Raw genomic sequence first — 21,505 nt, 5'->3', positions numbered from 1 at the left:
AGAAAAAGATACGCCACTACTCCTGAGTCTGGGGCGTGTCGTCTCTGGAGCCGATAACCTGGGCTGCTGCTGCGCGCGCGCGCGCACGCACACAACACACACACACACACACACACACACACACACACACACACACACACACACACCACACACACACACACACACCACACACACACACACACACACACACACACCACACACACACACACACACGGCGGCATAGAAAATACCACTTCATGCTCATACCCCACCAACCTCCAGCTGAATTTGACGGATTAAGAAACGAGTCTACTTTGAGCTGCAAAACCCGCGGCAAAGGTTACCCTCTGCAGAGAAGCCGTGCACGGAGGTGTTTAGCACAGATGTCATCGTGACATGACACTTAGTTTTTTTTAATCTGTAAAGTTCCTGAAATGGGCCTTTTGGCAAAATGCAAAGCAAACGAGAAAAGAAAGTCTTTTTGAAAGACGATGAAAAGCTCCGGAATCTCGGGAGGAACATTGAGGAATTGAGCCAGACTGCTTTCCTTCACGAATCAAAGCACATCACAGACATCCAGCCGCCTCTGTTGCAACAGGTGTCTCGCTCCTCCCCTCCTCGCGGCTCCCTGTCTCCCCGCCTCGGCATGCAAATAACTCCTGCTCGGAGAGTTGGCTTGTTTACCCACGAAATGTCTCCAGATCACACACACATTTAAACAAGCGCTGTGCAGGGCGTCTCTTCAGTAGGCCACCTCGATGGATCCAGATACGGCGCTAAGAGAGCACTCACTTGCTGAAAGGTAGCGGCAGATAAACATTCTGCTCCATCTTAAGCGCTTTCCCCCTGCGATTGCCAAAGAGACGGGGATGTTTTCAAGTGGTTTATCTGTCTGTCCACCTGTCGAACCTCGGTAACGACATAAGAAGCTCCGGCCCAGTTAATTCGCTCCATGCCTCCCTGCTGTCTCAACGCGCTTCGAGCGGTTCCATCTCCTGTCCGCTTTGTTCCCTAATTGTCCTCCATCCCGGGAGTTTGGGGCTGGAAAAAAGAAAAGAGTGACAAGTCTGCTTCACTCGGCGCTGTACCGCACAGGTGATGCTTTGAAAGAACCCGTCGCATCGTCCCCGTGTCACCGCAGGACGCCTGCCAACAGATAGCTGCCCCTATCTCGTTTTGACAGGAACAAATGAGGCGGAGGATGGAGCTGCAGCTGATCTGTGCCATCACGACTTATCGCTGTGTCCAGGGGCCATTTCAAATTGAGGCCTGCTGATCATGGCAGCTGCTTCTGTGGCAATATTTGTGCCTTGTGTGCAAATGAAATATTCAGCCGTTTACTTTTCCATTACATCTTTAAAAAACGACATTTCCTGAGAGCGTGTATCGGCTTAGACTCTCGGGTTGCTTCCCATTTGTCTGAGTTAATATCAGAAAACATGAGTATTATTAGCACAGATGCTTTGGGAGACATTTGTTTCCTCTTGAGCTGCTTGAGTTACCCCGTGTGCACCCGTATGTGACTGGGTATCTGCGGTGAAATGGCTTGTGCCAGCTGCAGAACACAGGACTTGTAAATCTTAAATGAGTCAACAGACATAACGACAAACGTTATTGTTTTTGAATATTTCAATTACAAGAAGAGAGTTTTACGAACTTTTCAGTTGCTAACCCCCAAAATAACCAGGCCACAGACTCATAACCCCCATAATGTCAAAGGATTTTGATTTGAGCCAGAAAAATAAAAATCACCTACATGCACATGTTGGAAAGTTTCCGGCAGAGCAGTAATCTGTCATAAACACTAAGGGGCCACAACGAGTCAAAAATCTGACGGCTGATGATTATTTGCATGATTTAATTTGAATTTAAACTTTTTTTTTTTAGCTTTTGGAACAATAACTTATAAAATATGATATTAACAATAGTTTTTAAATTGTATTCGGTTCCTGGTAATCAACTTCCGACCCTCCTCCTGTGTCTTGAGACCCTCCTCTAGTTTGGGAACCTCTGCATTAGAACGATTCTCTCGAGACGCGTTTAACAATTTCTAAGAGGCGATTTCCGAGTCCTGTGAGTTCCCAGCATGGAGGTGGACTGTGGCCGTCATCAGCTTCCTGTCCAGGTCACATTTAACAAGAAGCCATACTGTTGCCACAAATCCACAATTTTGTCCAGCTGTTCTAGAGTCCACCTGGTACGGGAGACAAAAGTCTTATTTATATGTTTCTGTTTGAAACACACAGGTCAGCTCGCTCTCATTGGCTGTTATGGGTTTTCTGCTCACTCGCCCACTCGCTGCTCAAATCCAGTCTTTGATATTAGGATTATCTCTGTTAACCCCTCACACAACAGGATCCTTTGGTCAGATAATCTGTTCATCTGCCATATTTCCCTCTAGTTTAGGGCCAGCTTAAATGATTTTGAGACGATCAGCCAGTGTGCAGAACCTAGACCCTCTGCACTGAAACTCCTGGGATTTCAATGATCAATCACATTGATGGAGGGGACAGCATCGATCTCTAATTAAATGCTTTGCCTAAATGCCTCAATGTCCTTTAATGTCCTTGTTAAGATCAAATGACGTCATCTTACCTTCCCCTGACTTTCCTCACCTCACATTAACCCATCTCTTAGCTTTGACCTAATTTTTATGTGCGATGCGGTCCCATTTCCTCGAGCCTCCGACGTCCTCGCCAACTTTAATCACATCTTACTCGGAGCAGTCCCCAAAAGAATAGCTGCGTGTCAGCTTCTGCTAACGGGGAAGAAGACAGCGAATGAATTAGTAACAACCGCTAAAAATGAAAAAGAGCAACTCAGAAGAGGTTATAGTTCTTGAAAAACCGCACCTTGGTGCTGTGTTGTAAAAAATGAAAAACCCTGACAAGCAGTTTCATTTTGCACGGCAGAATAAAAACACGGCAAAGGTCTGACCAGTTGTAGACCATTTTCTAAAAAGAAAAAAAAAACGGTCTCACGCAGTTTATCCATGCTGCTCATTACTGTCAAAAGAAAACAAAAATCTTTTTCCCCTGTGTCTCTGAGCTGTGACCGCTTCATGTCCCCTGTGCCAATAAAGAATAGGTCATATTACCGGTGAGGCCCGAGACAAAGGTTGAAATTGTAGGACAAAAATGCACCGCTCCGTGAAATGTCCCCATTTGAATCCATCCCACTTTTCCAACTGCCTCTTATCGCACATCTCCGCAGAGGGGAAGCTTTTGTTTGGCGGGCTGATCCGTCAATCACACACTGCAAGGAACAAAGGGAGATCAGCGCTCCAGCTGAGATGCATTATCACAGTGACTACAATACAAGGATAGATGCACAGTTGGCTGTGAGATCTGTCGGTGAGTGCCAGAGCAATTACCCGGAGGAACTTCTTTTCAAACAACAAACGCAGCATCTAAATGGACGTGGATATTCCAAGCCGTGGGTATGAATATACATGGGCTGCTCCTCGCTGACCTTGACTGCTTCCTTAGTGCACTGGAAGTCAACAGGATGCATAATGCAGAAACACAGAAATGTTGACAGTGAACTGCACTGAGCTCTGCACTTATACTCTCCGGCGATGCCCCCCTGACTCGTTGCTCTTCGCCAGCACTAGCACGGTGAATCTCAATGGACACAACAGCAGCAAGCGTCCGTGTTGGACTCTGATATAATGAGGATGTGCACCGCTACAGCTGTACTCCCCCTCCCCCCCCTTGTCTCCCACGTAACGCAGCGCCGACAGAGAGTGAAACTGTTTGGAAAGCATATTGATGTTTTGTTTTTCTTTCTTGCCGGAGCACGTCCTGGGCAAATAAATGTGTCTCCGGATGAGGTTATTCTTGTCTCGCGGATGACAATGGAAAACTGCTGATCATGGGGGAATTCTACGGACGATAAAGCCGACCGCCCGCCACCGTTAATATGAGAAACAGCCAGAATCCTCAGCCGGTGTGCGTTCGGAGGCGATGTTGGATCAGCGGCTAAACCGGGCTAATAAAGCCATTGTTACGTGGGGACAGCGTGAAACGTGATTGCTTTTGAGGAAGATTGTTCACCACACTGACGGCCACGGCCCACTTGTGACTCATCCGTGTTATAATTCTGTTTATTTAGGCCTCACAAACCTTGCTTGCCAATTTTGAATCAAGCAAATAGCAGAGAAATCCGTCCATCTCTCCAACGGACCAGAATAGAATTAAAGAGAGACAATATTTCCCCCCCACTCACATCTCTTTTGCAAGCTAAGCACTTCGGTGAAAAATGAACTGTAGTGGAGGGGAGGGGGGGGCGAGGAGGGCTGAAGATGGAGGAGGGCTTTGCAACTGAGGCGAACAGAGATGTGCTTTTATGTGCCAATTACTGGGCTCTCAACAGTATTGACAGACGGCGGCAAACAGACATGTCGACCTTCGCATTGGCGAGATGAGGGCCGCCACTGTCCTCGTCTTCATCATGCGGATACTTCGTCATCCACGTCATCTGCTTTTCGCAACTCAATTAGTCTCATGTCCTGGTCATGAGATATGAAATCATGGTTGTTTTTTTATTCTCCTGCTCAAGAAAAAACAGGTTTTCAACATCCTGCATGGAGATGATTTAAAAACAAGGCCGCAGTTTGTGTAGGATCACTGCAGATACTCGTGGCCGTGCATGTGTCTTCCACACAGACATATAGGGAATCATTCGATGAATGTATGCAGGAGGTCTGTTAATTCCAATATGATTGACTAATTACGCTCATGAAGCTCGGAGCGGCTTTACAGATTTTTTAAATCTCACGAGTTTTTCGATGAATAATGCAGAGGAGGAACCTAAACTCTGCTGTATATGCGCAGCTAATCAGGCTGGGGAGTTCAGAGCTGTCGGGAGGGAGAAAGCAACTTGTTTATTTTGTCAGTTTAATTCCACTGTCAGAACTGCCGCTCTCTGGGTACACCTGCCTTCACTTTTCATCTAATTCTTGAGTGGATGATGAAAAAAAAAGCAAAAAAATCTTGCAAAAATATGAATTATTTAAAGGCACAATGTTTCCAGGGAAGGAGGAAACGCCAACTTTCCTCATTGTTCTTAGAGGATCACGATTTGAACGTGTACGAGGTTCCGGTTCTGGCTGTTACATCTGTTTGGAGAGTTCAGCTCCCCATTTTTTATTTACCAGGAACATTTATTCGGCCAAAAAGGCGAAGTTGATCATTAAAAAAACAAAACAGCCTCGCTCTTGAGATGGGTTTGAGTCAAAATGGACATAGACTCTGCTTCACTGTAAATTAAAGCCAAAGCGGAAGTGCCTGCAAACTGTATTATCTCGAATGACCAGCAGAGGGCGACTCCACAGGTTGCTAAAAGAAAAAATTACTTGATTTATAACTTTACTTAACATTTAATCAAGGAGTTTATGTTATAAATGACTAGTTTCAACCCTTCTATAATAAAACATGATGGTCATATGGTAAGTTACGGTTCGATTTACAGTCAAATAGACGATAAAGCTCGGTGTACATTGTGGCGTGACTTTGTGATTGACAGCTAGTAGCGTCCAATGAGTGCGGGCTGCAGGTGTAGTTAGTTGTGCAGCGTTTTCAAGCTCTCAGTCACGCTCAATTCCCTCTTCTCAAAAATATGGTAACTTCTTGGTTTCCAAAAAACAAGATGCCGCTAGAAAAAAAAGCCAAAATTCGAGGCTTTAAAATGGGTGAAGGTGGATGCATGAGGTACAGATGCAGCCTGAACATACCCAGCAGAGTTTGTCCATGTTGTCAGGGGCACAACTCATCCATAAAGGTCAGTGCAACAATGCTTCTTGTTTATGAAAGATCCAGCGCGGCGCTGCTCTTTAATCAGGCGCAAGCTCATACGTGACAAAGACGCGTAATTAATGGTGTGCAGCAAATTATGGGCTAATAAGCAGCAATTCATCAAACGCTGACATGCCACCTAACTGAAAAACAAGCGAGGTGACAAGTTGGGGAAAACACTCGGTAAATCCACCCTCTTCTTCACTCTGACTTTCTGCCTTAAATATTTCAGGAACTGTTTCCAGCAGTTAAGCTGCATTGATTTCTGCCCTGTTTCCTCCTGAAATTGACCAAATGTTTTCTCAAGTTTGCCCCCAGGAGGAGAAACAAATGTGACATGATGTGGACGGCAGGGAAAGAGAGAGAGAGAGAGAGATAAAGGGGGAGAGTAGCATCTGACAGTGAGGGTGACTCACCTCTTGGGGGGCTGTCATCAAACATCTATGTGTTCACCTCTCCTGCTCGAGGGGAAGAGGTCCCTCCCCTCTCTTTCTGCCTTCATGCTTCACTTCCTCCCACCCGGGGTAAAGGGACAGTGTTTTGGTCCCGGCCAGTCTGTCCTCTCAGAAGGGGACTCGGGGGAGAAAAAAATCTGGCCAAACCCATCTGTCCCAGTTCACTCTGCACAGCCGCAAAACCAGCGTGAGCCAAGTTGAAGAGCTGTCATGTTGGTGATCCACACTGATGACAATCCTGCTCTGAAGTAGGTGAAATTTCTACCAAATGGCCGGGGGCATTAATGGGCTGACCCCAAACACGCTGCCCTGTCCCTCGCTGATATTATCAGAGGATAAAGTACAGTGATGGGGATTTGTGAGTGCACACACACACACACACACGCACGCACGCACGCACGCACGCACGCACGCACGCACGCAGGAAAAAAAGGTGTATGTTAATAAATACACCGGCTCGCTGCGGATGAACGAGATCATTCACTGAGGGGGCGACGGTGACCCCATAATCGACTTCTCTGATTGGACTCCTCTCCGCAACCTCGCTCTGCCCACACCGAGCGCCGCGCTTTTGTATTCCACTGCCATCCCAAGTCGCCCATTACTGAAGCCTGGGTGGCTTAATAAGAGAAATGGAGACATCTGTGCAGAAATAATGACTGACAGCGACCACAAACCACACAATGTGAGTGTGTGTGTGTGTGTGTGTGTGTGTGTGGAGGGGTCTCGACACACAGATTTCTCACTTATTTTACCTTTAATTAGGAATTAGATACACTAGCGAATGGATAAAACTCAATCTTAACAATTTATAGACATTTTTTTTTCATATTTGCTCTATAATATTCATCAACAGTGGCTTATGCATTGAATTAAATCTAATTAGATGAGGTCATGCGCATGAGCTCAAGGTAAACTTGCTCGTGGCTGTTTTTCTGTTTGTGCTGCATCATTAAAAAACGGCTGATGTTTTGTCAAAGGATGAATTCATAACCTGAACGTGAACAGTAACCCGACCCTTCGCCATTTCAGGTGAACACACGGGATGACTGACAGCTTTTTACGGTCGTGCTCTCGCATTTCCACGATGAAATAAAACTGTCAGGTCCTCTCTAAAAAGTAAGATGTGAGACATCCCTCTGTGGCCCCGATTGAATACCAAAGTGACGGAAGGAGGCTGGTTTCATATGCTTCCGTTTTATATAAGACTTTGCATGCTGCAGGCAACCAGACTGCCTCAGATTTCAGATTCCAGGAACGCATGAAAACCCTGATATCTCCTGAAACAGAGCAGATACACAAAGCAAATGCTCTTTCATGTCTGGGAATACGGCTGGTAATTGCAAATTGGTGTAAAAATAAACAAGCAGAACCGTTTCTGTGTGATAAGACTCTGGCAAAGTCAAGGGGACAGTTTAAAACTGTAATAAGGGAGAGACTTAATCTGCATGCAGGAAGAATGGCAATAATCCCTATTAGGTTTACACAGCCTGTTAGCCAGACAGTTATCTTGCCACTGTAGCGGTGGAGGATCTTGACTAGCTGCTGCATCTCCCTCTTCAGGGAGAATATCAGAGCCGGTAGTGAGCACACCTCACGCACATCAAATAAGAGTGGAGCTCAAATTGGATCCGACGTAACGAGAGCACTGCAACAACCTGCTCTGATGAAGATCTGGGTTTCGCTGTGAAAAAACAAAAACAAGACAGGCATCCATTTCAAATCACAACAAACAGTCTAACTCACCGGCTGATGGCGGGAATTGCACATTAATGTCGGGTACATGACTTGAAATTGCCCCCATTAAAAAACACCAATAAAAACATGTCAGGCACTTGCAGACGCTCATCTACACTGAGGATGGAATAATGCATTTCCATCTAGAAAACTGCGATGTGTTCGATTTTACGACTGGGTTGTAGCACGGCAGTAATCTGCGGCGGTTCTGCTAAATAAATCAATATATGCTCTAATGTTCAGGGCATAAATCTGTCTCTCATTTGTCGCGGCTAACAACGAGGACGAGTGTGTGCTTGTTGTATGCGGAGCCCTGCTGGAGACGGGTCCCGGGCTTATTATCATGCAGCCAGTGAATTCTCCGGTTCCTGACCCAGATTCGAGAAAAAAACGGCACATTTAAAATACACACACATTCAAAGTCAATCTGATATACTGGGATTTTAAATGTATCGTTTGCACGGCGGTGGGGGGGTCGGCGAATGTTTTTCCGAGAGTGGAAGATAAAGGATGGAATGTGGGTTGTTTGAGTGGGGGCATGATGGGAAAAAAAATAAACCACACATCAGGCCCAATTGAGTCAATTGAAGGAGCAGCCCTGGGGGAAATACTGTAGGTCTTAGAGGGAGAGAGAGAGAGTCATTGATGCATCCTCTGCCCACTGCTGATAACCTCTGGAGAACTCAGGGAGCTGCACCCTGCACACATTGGATTGTCTTGTGGTGGGCTTGGACTGCGGTTTGATTAGACATCTATAGTATCTCAGAGCAAACTGTTTATCCAAGGAGTCCTGTGCATTGCAGAGATACTGTAAGTACAGTGTGCAGGCCAGCTCTTACATGCCGTTTTATTGCTGATATATCCCATCGAGCTAATCAAACATGAGCAGGAACAATTCAGTTTGCACTCAGAAGACCAAGAATATGATATTCTCTAAGCCGCCTGAGCAGAGGCTGGAGGAGGAAGCATTGATTTCACCGTAATTTGCCTTTAGGTGTCAGAGAATATGCTGAGTAGTTGGAACTGGCACGCTAGTCCCCCCCATCTACATTAATTCACTGTTTAGGGGAAGATTAGCATTGATTGGTCTTCCTGAGGTGAAAATAGAGGGTGAGAATAGATAGTTTATAACCATTACCGCTGCTCAAGGACATAAAAAAATAGCCCTGAAAAAGTTTTTTCTCCATCTGTAACGCTGCTACATTGAAAGCTCTGACTTGTTTTGCTACACCGAGATTAAATAAATCATACCGTCGGACCACAAAGTGCAATAAGGTGGAGATTTCTCTGCACATCTTACAAAAGGCTGACAAAGCAGTAGGAGAGCGATGCACATTCAGAGGGATATTTGTCACAGCGCGACACTGCAAACGGCTCTTTAAAAGTTTGAGCGGGCCAAGACCACGGTGTCTGGTTTAGTGGCGCTCAGCTGACACCACAGGCACAACTGTCACAAACATGATATGTGAAATGTTTTAAAGGCAGCAGAAACGCCGCGATAATTGCACTCGTCTTCCAACTCAGATTTCCGACTGCTGCATCTCCACAGTACCAGAGTTTGCTTGATGATACCCATCACTTTGCAGCACATTAAATTCCATTATGATCGTCTTCAGCTGCACAGACAAGCTTGACAAGCAATAGTCTCTGAATTGTTGATCTGTTTCCAAACACATAAAAACTACATAAAAGAATAAATGAGACATTTTGATCAACGACCCTTGGGTTGAGCGATATCAGCACATTTATTGACCACACAACGCCGCCTGCTGCCTTTCCTGTCGCCTGACGCGCACGCTTTGGCACATCGTCTTTACAAAGGATCTGCTTATGTATGCAGAACTAATGACACTCGTCTTTTTCCCCCTCGTTCACCCATCCTCTCTACTCTGAACTCCTCGGGCCTATATTTAGAAAAAGCGAGATCGCTGCGTTTTAATCGCTGGAGCGAAGACGGGATGCTGAATCTTGGGGCTGACGTACCGCTGAGAGTTTACCGGAGAAGATTTACTGAATAGCACGATGATAACAAAATTCTGCCAGTGTCTGTTTTCTCATTTCACTCTCAGGAGACTTTAATTCATGAGAGAGGTGCACATCTCTGCATCTAAAGGACAGGATACTAGTATGTAGCTCTGTGCAATATGCTCATACCAATGTATGACTTTTTTTCATTTTTTTTTCTCATATTTTGGACGATATACAAAACTGAGTTTTTAGGTGCTTTCTAGCAACATTTTGACGTTTTTAACATATTATATTATATAACCATATTTTGGACGATATACACATATATACTGTATGTATATCATGTGGAAATACAAAATAAACTCTATAGTTTATTTTCAACAGTCGAGTCTTTGAAACACATCTCCGACATTGCAGGAGACAATTTACTGTTTCCCACCACGTGGATTGAAGGAGATAAGCTAAGACATGTTTCACACTCGAGCAACAAGTAATAATTCATCTTTATCCAGACACGAGATGAAATGACCTCAGCAGGTATATGAGACTTTTGTCATATCACACAGCCATACTGGCGTGTAGTGTGAATGAGGATGAATGGAACATATCACACACTGAGGTATTCTATCGTCTTTGATATGCTGAGGTTCCTGTAGCTACAAGCTTTTCATTTGTTCTCAAGGTGACTGTCTTTACGTGTCAGAGCCACACACAGCCGACACTGTGGCATCTGGGAAGAAACTGTACCTGCTGCGCTGTCACCTTTTTGCAGAGCAGTCAACTTTTAACTTCACTTCTGAATTCCCCAGAGGAGAACATACTGTATGAGTGGCATTAACTTAAGGATAGTATGGTTACTTTGTGAGGGAGGTTATTTAATCTTTGCCTTTGCGAGTTATTAACTCTGCAAACTAAAACGTTGCAGTTTTTTCTGCTCCTCGTGTGTGTCATAATCACTCTTTTACTAAACCAACAAACAAAAATAGCGACTCATCAAGTCTGAGGCCCCATCCAATTCAAAGGGGAGGTGAATGATGGGGTGGGAGGCTTAATCCCCCCCCCCCAGCAGGAGCACCACCTACCAACAGCATCCAAGCGAAAAAATAAATAAAAAAAAACACACCTTTATTTCTAACGCTCTATTACCTCGACCCCCTAGAGTGAAACATGGCAACTCTGTATTCCAGTAGATCTGCAACATGAGCTAATGAGCTCAGCGGCGCTGCACAACACGGCCGGGAAATCGAAAGCGGCCGAGGAGTGGCGTGTAAATTACGGCGATCTCCCGAGACGGAGCGCCGGACAAAGCCGGACACATGGAGATAGTTTACGGAGCAGGTCGGCCCAATCTGAACAAGGCCCAGCGCTCTGTAGGGGATGCTAATTGATTCAAAGGCTCCAAATGATTCAGATGCATATAAATATAATGATTTTCTTCATGTTAATGTTGCAGAAAAAATTACAAGAGCAGCTTCCGGAGAAGACGCTGTGCATTTGGTTAAATGAAAGTTGTATAAATGTTTTCTATAGATACGGATGATTCTAAAAGACGTATAAACTAGGATTGGTTGTATTGACCGGCTGAGGTGAACCCCCATAGGCCCTCGTATTGATTCAATCCATTGAACGCCCATATGCCATCATAGCCGGAGGTGTGGGATTGAGACGGACAGACCGGCTCAGGTTGATGCTGCGTTTTTGCCACGTCAAACTCAAAGCCAATTCAAGAGCCAGCCTCTCATGGTGGATCGACTGAATTAAATGCACGTGACGACTCGGCATGCGCGGCTTGTTTCATCATCTCGCCGAGCGCGCTCAACCCTCATCTGTTCTCCCCGTGCCCCAAAACCTTGTTTCACCTGGCAGTGACTGATTGAGTTCAGATGTGCCTCTTGTGTTAGAGAAAGAGGAAGGGGGGGGGGGGGGGGTGGAGAAGAAAAGAAAAGTTTGTTATAATGCACATAGAGCCATAAATAATGACTGAACTTTCCATGTGCCGATCCGGAGAATGAGAAACAGGCAAATTGCTCTGGCACCTTTGATTGAAATCCCCCGGGGGGGAAAGGGACAGCCTGTGTGAAATGCTTTATGGTATTTCATTCAACCAGACACAGACGTTCACCTTTACACACACACACACACACACACACACACACACACACCACACACACACACACACACACACACACACACACACACACACACCACCACACACACACACACACACCTCACAATTTCGGTGATTTAATCAATAGGAAAACTAATCTTCTGTTGCTTTGGACCAAATCGTTCATAAGTCCCGCAGCAATCCCCAACGTAAGCACAAGATTTCAGGAAAGTCTAAACACATTTGAGGTTTTCTCTCCTCCAACAAAAGAAGTGGCTTTGATTCCACAAGCCTTGTTTTACTTGTAGGACAAAACTGCTGAGACGACACTTTTCTTTTAAATAAGAATATCAAATGAGGCTTTTTGATATGGTGTGGTAATGGCAGAGCTGGGACGGCTACGGCACAACCTATCTATTACGGTGAAAAGCTTGTGTGTGGTGTTGCTTAGATTTATTTATTTTTTACTTTTCCAAAGGTGCCCCGGTCTCACTGGACAAGATAAATACGAGCAGCGCTGGACAATAAATTGAATCTTGAAGGGAAGCGATGAACAGAGGAGGCTGCGAGTGGAGGATGCACTGCAGAGTAAGAGGCTGAAATCCCAGGAACACCAACACTGATATGCTCACAAGGCTGACACCGATGGGGCTTAACATCAATCACCCTATCAGGCCGGTCGAACAGTCCCTCGATGTTTGTGTGTGTGTGTGTGTGTGTGAGCACAACACAACAGATCCCCCCCCCCACCCTCCCTTCCCTATGAAACCACACACTTCCTAACACCGTCATAGCACAAAGGCAAATTTGTGTTGACGATTGTTGGCTTTAGCGCGGCGCTGACCGAAGGAGCCGCGCTCTCAATCCTTAGCAGCGCCACCCAATACTGCTCTAATCTCCCCGAAACTCCCCCTGTGGCTCAGATTTTTCTAATCCCTTATAAGAAAGAGGAGCCAGATGGTCGTGAACAACTGCTGGGGGGGGGGGGGGGGGGGGGGCTCGAGGATGAGCGCATTTATGGAGATGCCTTGAGTGCCTGCCGCTGTTTACCTTGTGCCTCAAGTTACCACTGTAAGCCATGGGAAGCGCAGGGTGTGTGGGTGGTGAGTGTGCTAACCAAGGATGGCTGCTACGTGTGTGTATGTGTGTGTGTGTGTGTGTGAGCAGCATGTTTGCAGTGACAGAAAGAAGAGACCCCTGCTGCACCTGGTGTTAGAGCAGCGCACCGTCCCCCCCCCCTTCAGTCTGGGGATGAGATGTCAGACCTTCAGAGGCAAACCTCCCTACCAGCTGCGGTAACCTTGTGATTCCTGGAGCATCAGAGGCGAGCACTGCAATCCCAGGGGTGTCAAGATACAACATGCCTCTTACCCCTACCTATCTCTGTCTTGCTCAGACCCAGTGTCCCCGACCCCTGACAGAGGAGCGAGTCCTATATTCCCAGAGCCCTCACCTTCAAACTGCGCGCACTGCAGAGCCACAACCCAGCAGGCCTGGTCAAACAGATGCCAAAGAGCCTCGAGCTGTCACATTCTGATGGACTGAGACCCAGCGGCCACATGCTGCATCATAACCCACACATCAACCCGCTCTCTTCCCACGGGACGCTGATTAAGCTGTTATTAATTTGATCTGGAGCTGGAAGGAAAACAAGAGAGTAAATGTGCAGGAAAAGGAGGGAATATGCATGGTGGGTGTTCATTAAGGGAACATTACCAGAGTAAAAATTTAATTATTGCACAGCAGGAAATGTGCCGCACTGGGGGGAAGTCCACAGCCACTTAGGGTCTCGACAAGCCCTCACTAAAGGGAGAGCCTCTCAGGGATTGTTGCATTACACGTCCGTGGAGGCCATGGGGCTTGACTCCACATGAAGCGGGGGGGCCACCAGCCTTGAAATCCAAAGCCTCTTTCCACCTCCTTATTAGTGGTGTGCAGCAGCCGGTTATTAGTGGCAGGGTTTTGCCACTGAAAAGGGTTAAACACAAATTGAGCCTGGAAAGAAACTGGGAAGTAAAAGCCTCGACGTAAATCCTCTGTGACTGACCCTCAAGAAGAAGAAGAAGCAGATAGTAATGACCTCCGTGACCTCTTCTAAAGGTGGATCCTCAGAAGTGCACTGACACGGCTTCTGATCTATAAAATGAGCCAAGCCGGCTAGAACTGACACACATGTAAGTCGGATAATTAGAGATCATATATTTTGCGGACTGTTTGGCTTCTTTTGCTATAAAAAAAAAAAGCCTATTTTTGAATTGATGCCTTCAATAAGGGAAATCGTGGATTTTTAAAAAACTGAAAAACCGTTTATCGATCATTTGGCCGATACAGCTAAACGCTTGGAAACTCCAACACTAATTCAAACAGTAGTGATGTCAAAGCTCGAGCGCTTAATTGAACTCTACATTTACTGACTGAGTTCTAAAGCGCTGCTCACATCAAGGTAAGTCAGCGTCTGCTTTAATGGATCTAACATCATCTCGCATTTTCGGACCCTTTCATTCCCTTAAAATAAACACATGAAGGAGGAGGCACACAGAGGAGCCCCTGAGCCATTTCTGTGTCTTTGCCAATCACCCTGGCTGCTGCCTCTGTGGACTGAATAATGATATGAGGGTGACATGGAGATTTTGCCCTCAAACAGCAGAGACCCTTCCCTGTTGCTGGCACGGGGTCGGCCACTAGCAGGCCTGTCCGTTTTCAGACATGGAGGACAGACATCGAGATAGATCTCGCTTTGTGTGGTGCACGTGTACGTGTGTGCGTTTTAAACGCTGGCCAGTTCACAGCTGGGCTCCGGCTAATGCCCACTCCGTTGCCTCCCGTGTGCCCCAGTTAGCAGGGCTCACAACCCAGCGACATGGTGGGCCGTGGTTGGTGGAGACCCCAGTGATGGGATGTTTTTACGCTTCACGCTTCGCTGCATCCAACACAAAAGCCTTGGCCCAATAACCCATAAGCCCTTTAATCTGTTCTGTAAACATATCAAGGGATGCCCACTTTGAAAACAAATGCCCATGCACGGGCAACAATCAGAGGCTGCCACATGCTGGCCAGGTTTCTGTGAGCGAATGACATAGGGAACATTATCATTTTTATCTCTCATTAATGCGATTACCATCTTAATTACACCCTGAAAATACAAACATTTCAACCATCAAATCCAGATAATTACAAGAATGAGTGATTCTTGACGATTATTAAAATTTTCAATATCGCTGTTCATATTTTACCCCGGAGACATTTTTCATACAAGAGTAAAGAATTCAATGAAGCCCACAAATCACATCAGCTCCTCCAGAACCACTGGCTCACCACCTCAGCTCGTATTGCCAATGACGTATTGTGTTGCTCATCAATGTAACTGCCCTGTAGAGGCTTATTCTATTTCACTTGCATACCAAGAGCTGCATTTCAACTTCGTGCTCACTGTAAATCACACAACCACGTGAATGTGTGACCCGAATGAACCCACTCCCTCCTCGCCGCCACAATCCGACCCCCTACCTGCCATCCCAAACAGTCACATACTAAAGGGGACCTGGTGCAGCGCCATCGACTCTGTCATGACATCCAGGAATAGCAACACGCACAGAGAGGAGCAGGCACAAACAGCCTGATGTAATAATTAGAAACGCAATATTGCACTGACAACCATCACTTTATCATAATGTTTCCTGATTAACATTTGAGAAAGTTGTCGCACGCTGAGCCTTCACATTGGTTATCATCACGTCGACTAAATGGACGCGAGCAAAGTGCGATGAGCAAAAAACATCAACAAAATAAATCAGCCACTTACCCAGAAGATGAGATTGAAGATGAACATCATATACTTCAAGCAGCAGAGGCAGCCTCTTGCCATGTTGCACTTCTTGAATTCTAGAAGGAACACAAAGGATAGATCCAGGTAAAAGACCACGTATTTGCTGCCTTTGGGTGTGCTCTGCTTGTTGTTGGACTTGTCCCCTGCGCTGGCATCAGCTGCCGCTCCAGCCTGTCCCTGCTGTGCGTTTTTGCGCGACCCCGTGGAGCCGTAGAAAGCACCGGCGGTGAACCCGCGGCCACCGAAGGGGCGGCCAGACGTGGAGGCTTGGGCAAAATCGGAGTCACGGCTATCTACTGAGGGGCTACGGTGAATGGCTGACTCCTCACTGCTGGACTTCTCCATGCTCTAGGGCTGCAGCTGCTGATGAAGGACTTCCTGACGCACAGTCTAACATAGTCTCTGAGATGACGAGGACGGAACAACTCGACCCTCCAAAGCTCCACCGCTTCACTCTCTCAGGGAAGCACCAGCACATCCACTTCACAGTGCACGGATGGATCAGAAACTGCAGCGCTCAGACACCTCTGCCAGGTTCAAGTGTCTCCTGCTTGCAGTCTTGAAGTGATCCTGCTGAAGTAGCTGTGCAGGGGGGTCCTGTGAGGAGCATTACCCTGCCCTGATGACAGGACTGCCTTTCCAGGAAGAAGTTACAGCTCTGCCTCTATCCCCTCATGTAATATCACTCTCCTCTTCTGCTGCCTACTGCTGCACCGGGCTGCTCCAGTGGGACTGAGACCCCGCTTGAGTCCCAGCTGCTCCACTTCCACGTTCTACTGCTGACCTGGTAACTTTTCTCCCCCTCCTCGCTCTCCTCTCCTCTTTCCACTGCTCTGCTCCTTCTCTGTCCTCCCTCTCTGATGCGCTCGCTCTTCCCTCGCTCTCTCTCGGAGTGTGCCTGTCTCCTCAAGTGTGCCGTTCTGCGCTCAGCAGCTCAGTCCTCCGCACTGCCTGTGCTCTGCTCTCCCAATAGCACTGCTCTGGCTGATGTGCTATTATCGGCAGACGCAACTAACGGGCATTCCCTCTCCCCCAACAAGAGTGCTGTCCTCCTCCCTCAACTCTCTCTCCCTCTCCTTCTCTCTCTCTCTCTTTCTACCCCTCCCCACTGCTGAACACACAGCCAATGCAGCAGCTGCAGCCAGGAACCGAGCTCCTCCTCTCCGCTCCCTGTGTCTTTAATAAGCCCATCACTGTGTTTGCTTTGACTATACATGTTCAGCAATTTCATCTCTGCTGTCGGGGGAATTGAGGGGGCCAGAGATGAGCTGAGCAAAAATGGAAAAATGCAAACAAATAAACATAAGAAACATTAAAGTGCTTAGGACGTGTGAAAGGTAGTTTGTAGATGAGGTATGGATTGTGTGTGGATTAGCAGGGTTTAGTGGGGGGTCCGTGTGTGTGAGGTTGAGTGAAACTGCCAGCAGGGTCTTCTATGTGAAGAGCGTTGGCCGTCATCCTGAGTGCAGGTGACGGCTCAGACATGGGTTATTATATTTGGTCCGTTTTTAATTGCATGGATTAATTTTATCGATCAAAGTTGCCATAGTGAACTGTTACAACAGGTGATTTGTGTGTCCCTACGTACACACATACAGTATGTAGAATAGACGTATAGATAGAATCGTGTAAGAGGATCCAGGCTTTGGAATTGTGGCACCATCTGAGGCACGGAAAGGGGATAGTGTCTGTAGGACACTGAACAATCTCCGATGCAAAGCCGTGGGTCAAACGCTGATTCACAAACACACACCGAGCTAACGTGCTATCACAAAGCGTTGCCTTTAAATCCGTCCGTCTCCCCAAATAGCGACACACACGTAACAGCAGAGAACAAAGGCTTAATGGTGCAGGATCCTCATAATATTGACTGCGAGGGTGGCAACTAAAATACATAAAAGAAGAAAGCTATGCCATACTCAAGCAATCTCTCCCTATCTCTGTGTGTGTGTGTGTATGTGTGTGTGTGTGCCTGAACTTAATTTTACTCCCACTTGAGCGTAACAATTGGAGTAACCGTATAATTGCTCTTATCGACTCTCGGAATAAACTTTTTCCTCCACTATTGTCTGGCTGAGACAGGGACACCACGAGGCTGCACATTGTTCTGCAGTGGTAATGGTCTTCTGTCTGCCGGTGATGGATCAGCTTCCAGACAGATGGAGGGAGAGATTCAACTGAATGGAAAATCCAGTAATACCCAATTGACATAGACAACCTAATCCAACCCTCTTGTGTCTCACCACTGCAGAGTAAAAATCAGCTCGCATTGTGCTCGGAGGTTTCAGCGCTCGGTCAAGGCTGAACCTGAGCAGCAGAATTCAAGGTGTGGTGGTAAAAAAAAAATATATATATTTACACATAGTTCAGTGGAACAGTGCTGATTTTAATATTCCACATTTTAGGAAGTGGGAGAGGATTGATTCCCTCTCTATGGTAATTATAGCCAGCATTATGGTTGGCTGAGCGAAGCTTAGCAGGAAATAAGGGAAACAGCAAATCTCACGGAGTGTAACAAAATCCATGTACCAGCACTTCTAAAGCTCATTAATTAAAACAATAGACCTTGTGTAAACAGTGTTAAAAAAGTGTAATTTAATGGGGGTTATGTGCTGGAATATTTCATTTTATCTTTAAAAGGTAATATTCCAACACACAAGCTCCTAAAAACCTTAAGTTTTTGCCCTGTCGGTCAAACCAATGAGAAATGTGTTAATTATTGTGATTTATAGGATTTGGTGTGTGGAGTCTATTACATTTGGACAGTTAGCTGATGAAGCTAATGAGCTTTTGGCTGTAGCATTGCATTTACAAACAGTAATCAGAGTGCAACTGGAAAAAAAATAAGATACTTATTGACACCATTATCTATGTCTCTATGGGATATGAGGCAACAGTCAGAAGTTGGTCAGCTAAGATTAGCTTAGCATTAAGATAGAAGCAGTAAACCAGCAAATCCAGCGACAAAATCCATGTCCCTGCACTTCCAAAGCTCACTTAATTAATACACTTTACTTGTTTAACAAACGGTGGTTTTATGGGGGTTATGAGCTGGAATCTTTTATCCCCAACCGGAGTCATTACCTAACGTCTATTTGCTCATATGAGGAAACCAGCGATGCCCGTTTTAGCCAAGAAATATTCAAAATCGACAAATGATCCACAGAAAAAGTGAACTTGCTTGAGTTACTTGAGAAATGCGTTAATTCTCGGGTTGGGCTTTGGGATAATTGCTATCCTAAGCTATTGGTAAGGGGATTTAAATTACATTTGGACAGTTAGCTGATTGCCCTTTTGTCCAGACCTTATGCCAAGGTAGGTTAATTTGCTGTTGTTTGTGGCCTTGCAATTATATACAGACATCAACGTGGTATTGATCTGCGAGGAAAAAAAGGTAATAAACATTTCCCAAAATGTAAAAGTGCAGCAAAAAGAGATGCTGAGCAAACATGTTTGGGAAGTAGTTTTACTCTGTTATGTCATTAAACCTAGATGTTACCAACAATTTAATGTTTTGGGAATGAGGAGGAAATTCGAAAAGTTAAAATACATATTTCTCAACAACTGTCATAGGAAGTTCTGTCTGGAAGAAGAAAGTTACATATTTCTAGGAACTAATAAAAACGGGCCTGTTTTCCATCTCGAGCAAGCATTTTTACAAGGTTTACTTTGAAAAGCTTTTAATATCTGACGGATTGCGGCACACTGAGAATGTCACACACTGAAGGAGTCTTTGAACTGACACCTGTAACAGCTCATTTATAATAATAATAATAATAATAATGATGACGACTTTATGTGTGGAGCACTTATCCAACAAGGTTGCAAAGTGCTTCACAAAATACAGAATAAAAGTAAAAGCTTTTCAATTCAATGAACTAATCTGTTATCAGTACAAAGCCTCTGACTCCACATGGTTTAGTCGTATTCATAATGACTGTGGCTGCCAAGTGTAGACAAGTCACATGATGGACATAACCGTTTTTGAATACAGGTGAAAAAGCTGCAAAGGCTGTCAGAGCCCAGGCGCTTTCCCCCCCCCCCGTGAGCTTTCAGGCCCTTAACTCCCAATTCAATACAATCTGTGTCAGCACTGCTCTGTCTAGGAGTTACACACATTTACCAGAGCTCTGTGTGACTCTTAGTGTGCATGTTACTGATTCCTCCCGTCGCCCGAAGGACACATCTGAGCCAATTCCCTCCTGAGCCGCGCGGGCCCATCGCATCGACATCCACCCCGAGCAGAAGGGGCTCTCTGCCGCTGCTGCATTATAGTTCGAGGGGCTGAAGAAAGAGAAAGAGGGACAAAGCGAGACTCGGGAGGAACGGGCGTCTGTCGGATGACACAGAGGAGTTAAGGCTTGGAAAGAAGATGAAAAGTATGCGGAGCAGCGGCGAAAAAACAGACCAGAGCAGAGGGCCGGGGCTGAGGGACGGAGAGAAACACGATTGTATTCAAACATTCTCTCTGATGTTGAGTGAATCTGGCAGCTACTTCAACATGTAAGACAGACAGTGCTGAGGAGATTAGAGTTCAGGAGCCAACTCGGTCCCTCAGAGTTCTTCAGACGAAGATAAAGGGGAAACAAACACTTGACCGAGAAACTGTATCGAACTAATTCTGAAAGAAAATGGTCTAAAATTGCATAGCTATAGACAATCAACCGATAGTAGTCGTTGGTCCCAAACAAAGACTGCAAGTAAAACATAGATTGTATATAAAAATGGACGTAAACTCAGGAACTGGAAAGTGCAGTCAATGCGGAACTGCCCGAAACCTCGGATGACCAGCAGAGGGCGACTTTACCGGCTGCCTATGAGAAAATGACCCTCCTTCTCACTTGATTTATAGCATCAGTCAATATTTTCATAAAGAGTTTATGAACCAAATCGCTAGTTTACATTTAATCACCGATAAAGCTCGGCAATCATCGAGACACGGATGTGATTGACAGCTAGTACTGTCCAATGGGTGCCGGCCGCAGGTGCAGGTGGGCGTGCAGTGTCGCAGAGATCTCAGTCAGGCTCCACCCCCCAGCTCCTCCAATATGGTTACTTCTGGTTTCAAAAAAACATCACAGTGTGTAAAAAAATAAAGGCTTTAAAAATAAATTATTATAATTAAAAATGCTTTCTGGGGAACTAGTATTTGTAAGAACAGTATGTGGTCAGACTGAAAACAGCTGGGGGTTAAGTGAAATGTCTGTGCAGTGAAATCCTATATTAGAAAAATACTTATATGAATAACTTATAAATTAGGAAATCCTCCTTTAGCATTAGTTTACCCATAAAATGTTATTGTTAAAATCCTAAATGGGTTGAAAAGGATTATGCTCCTTTGTTATGAAGGCAGCGGGGGAGGTGTTTTATAATTCATCAGGACGATATGACATTTTTTTTTATTTTACACACCATCAGTATCCTGTAGTGTTAGTCGTCACGTCTCTGCTGTTTGAGTTGTATCACACACCGGGGATACGGAAAAAAACTGTTTCTTTTAACAAAAAAACTATATCGATGGCACTTGACAAATAAACTTCATAACACGCTGGTTCCGTTTGTAATGAAGACGAGTACAATGTCGGAGGAAAGAGCTATGAAAAAAAATCTCACTTTATTTTCCAGAGCAGTGTATTAA

The 21,505-nt window shown here is 45.6% G+C and overlaps 1 protein-coding gene across 4 annotated transcripts in view; it reads right to left on the bottom strand.

The window, feature by feature from the left end:
* Positions 1-21,505, bottom strand: part of tspan9a (tetraspanin 9a) — a 162,048-nt gene that overhangs the window by 50,718 nt on the left and 89,825 nt on the right. For 3 of the 4 annotated variants that reach the window (XM_034588311.1, XM_034588310.1, XM_034588312.1), the window contains one exon: positions 15,844-15,925. In XM_034588311.1, coding sequence (XP_034444202.1) covers positions 15,844-15,906 — 63 coding nt within the window. In that variant the 5' untranslated portion in view covers positions 15,907-15,925. Of the gene's footprint in view, positions 1-15,843; positions 16,931-21,505 lie in introns of those variants that run through there. The other variant, XM_034588309.1, reaches the window with a different exon arrangement.

This window comes from Hippoglossus hippoglossus, chromosome 6 (assembly GCF_009819705.1).
Source record: "Hippoglossus hippoglossus isolate fHipHip1 chromosome 6, fHipHip1.pri, whole genome shotgun sequence".
Taxonomy (NCBI): domain Eukaryota; kingdom Metazoa; phylum Chordata; class Actinopteri; order Pleuronectiformes; family Pleuronectidae; genus Hippoglossus; species Hippoglossus hippoglossus.
Note: the sequence above shows the minus strand (reverse complement) of the source record. Positions and strands in the feature narration are given on the sequence as shown.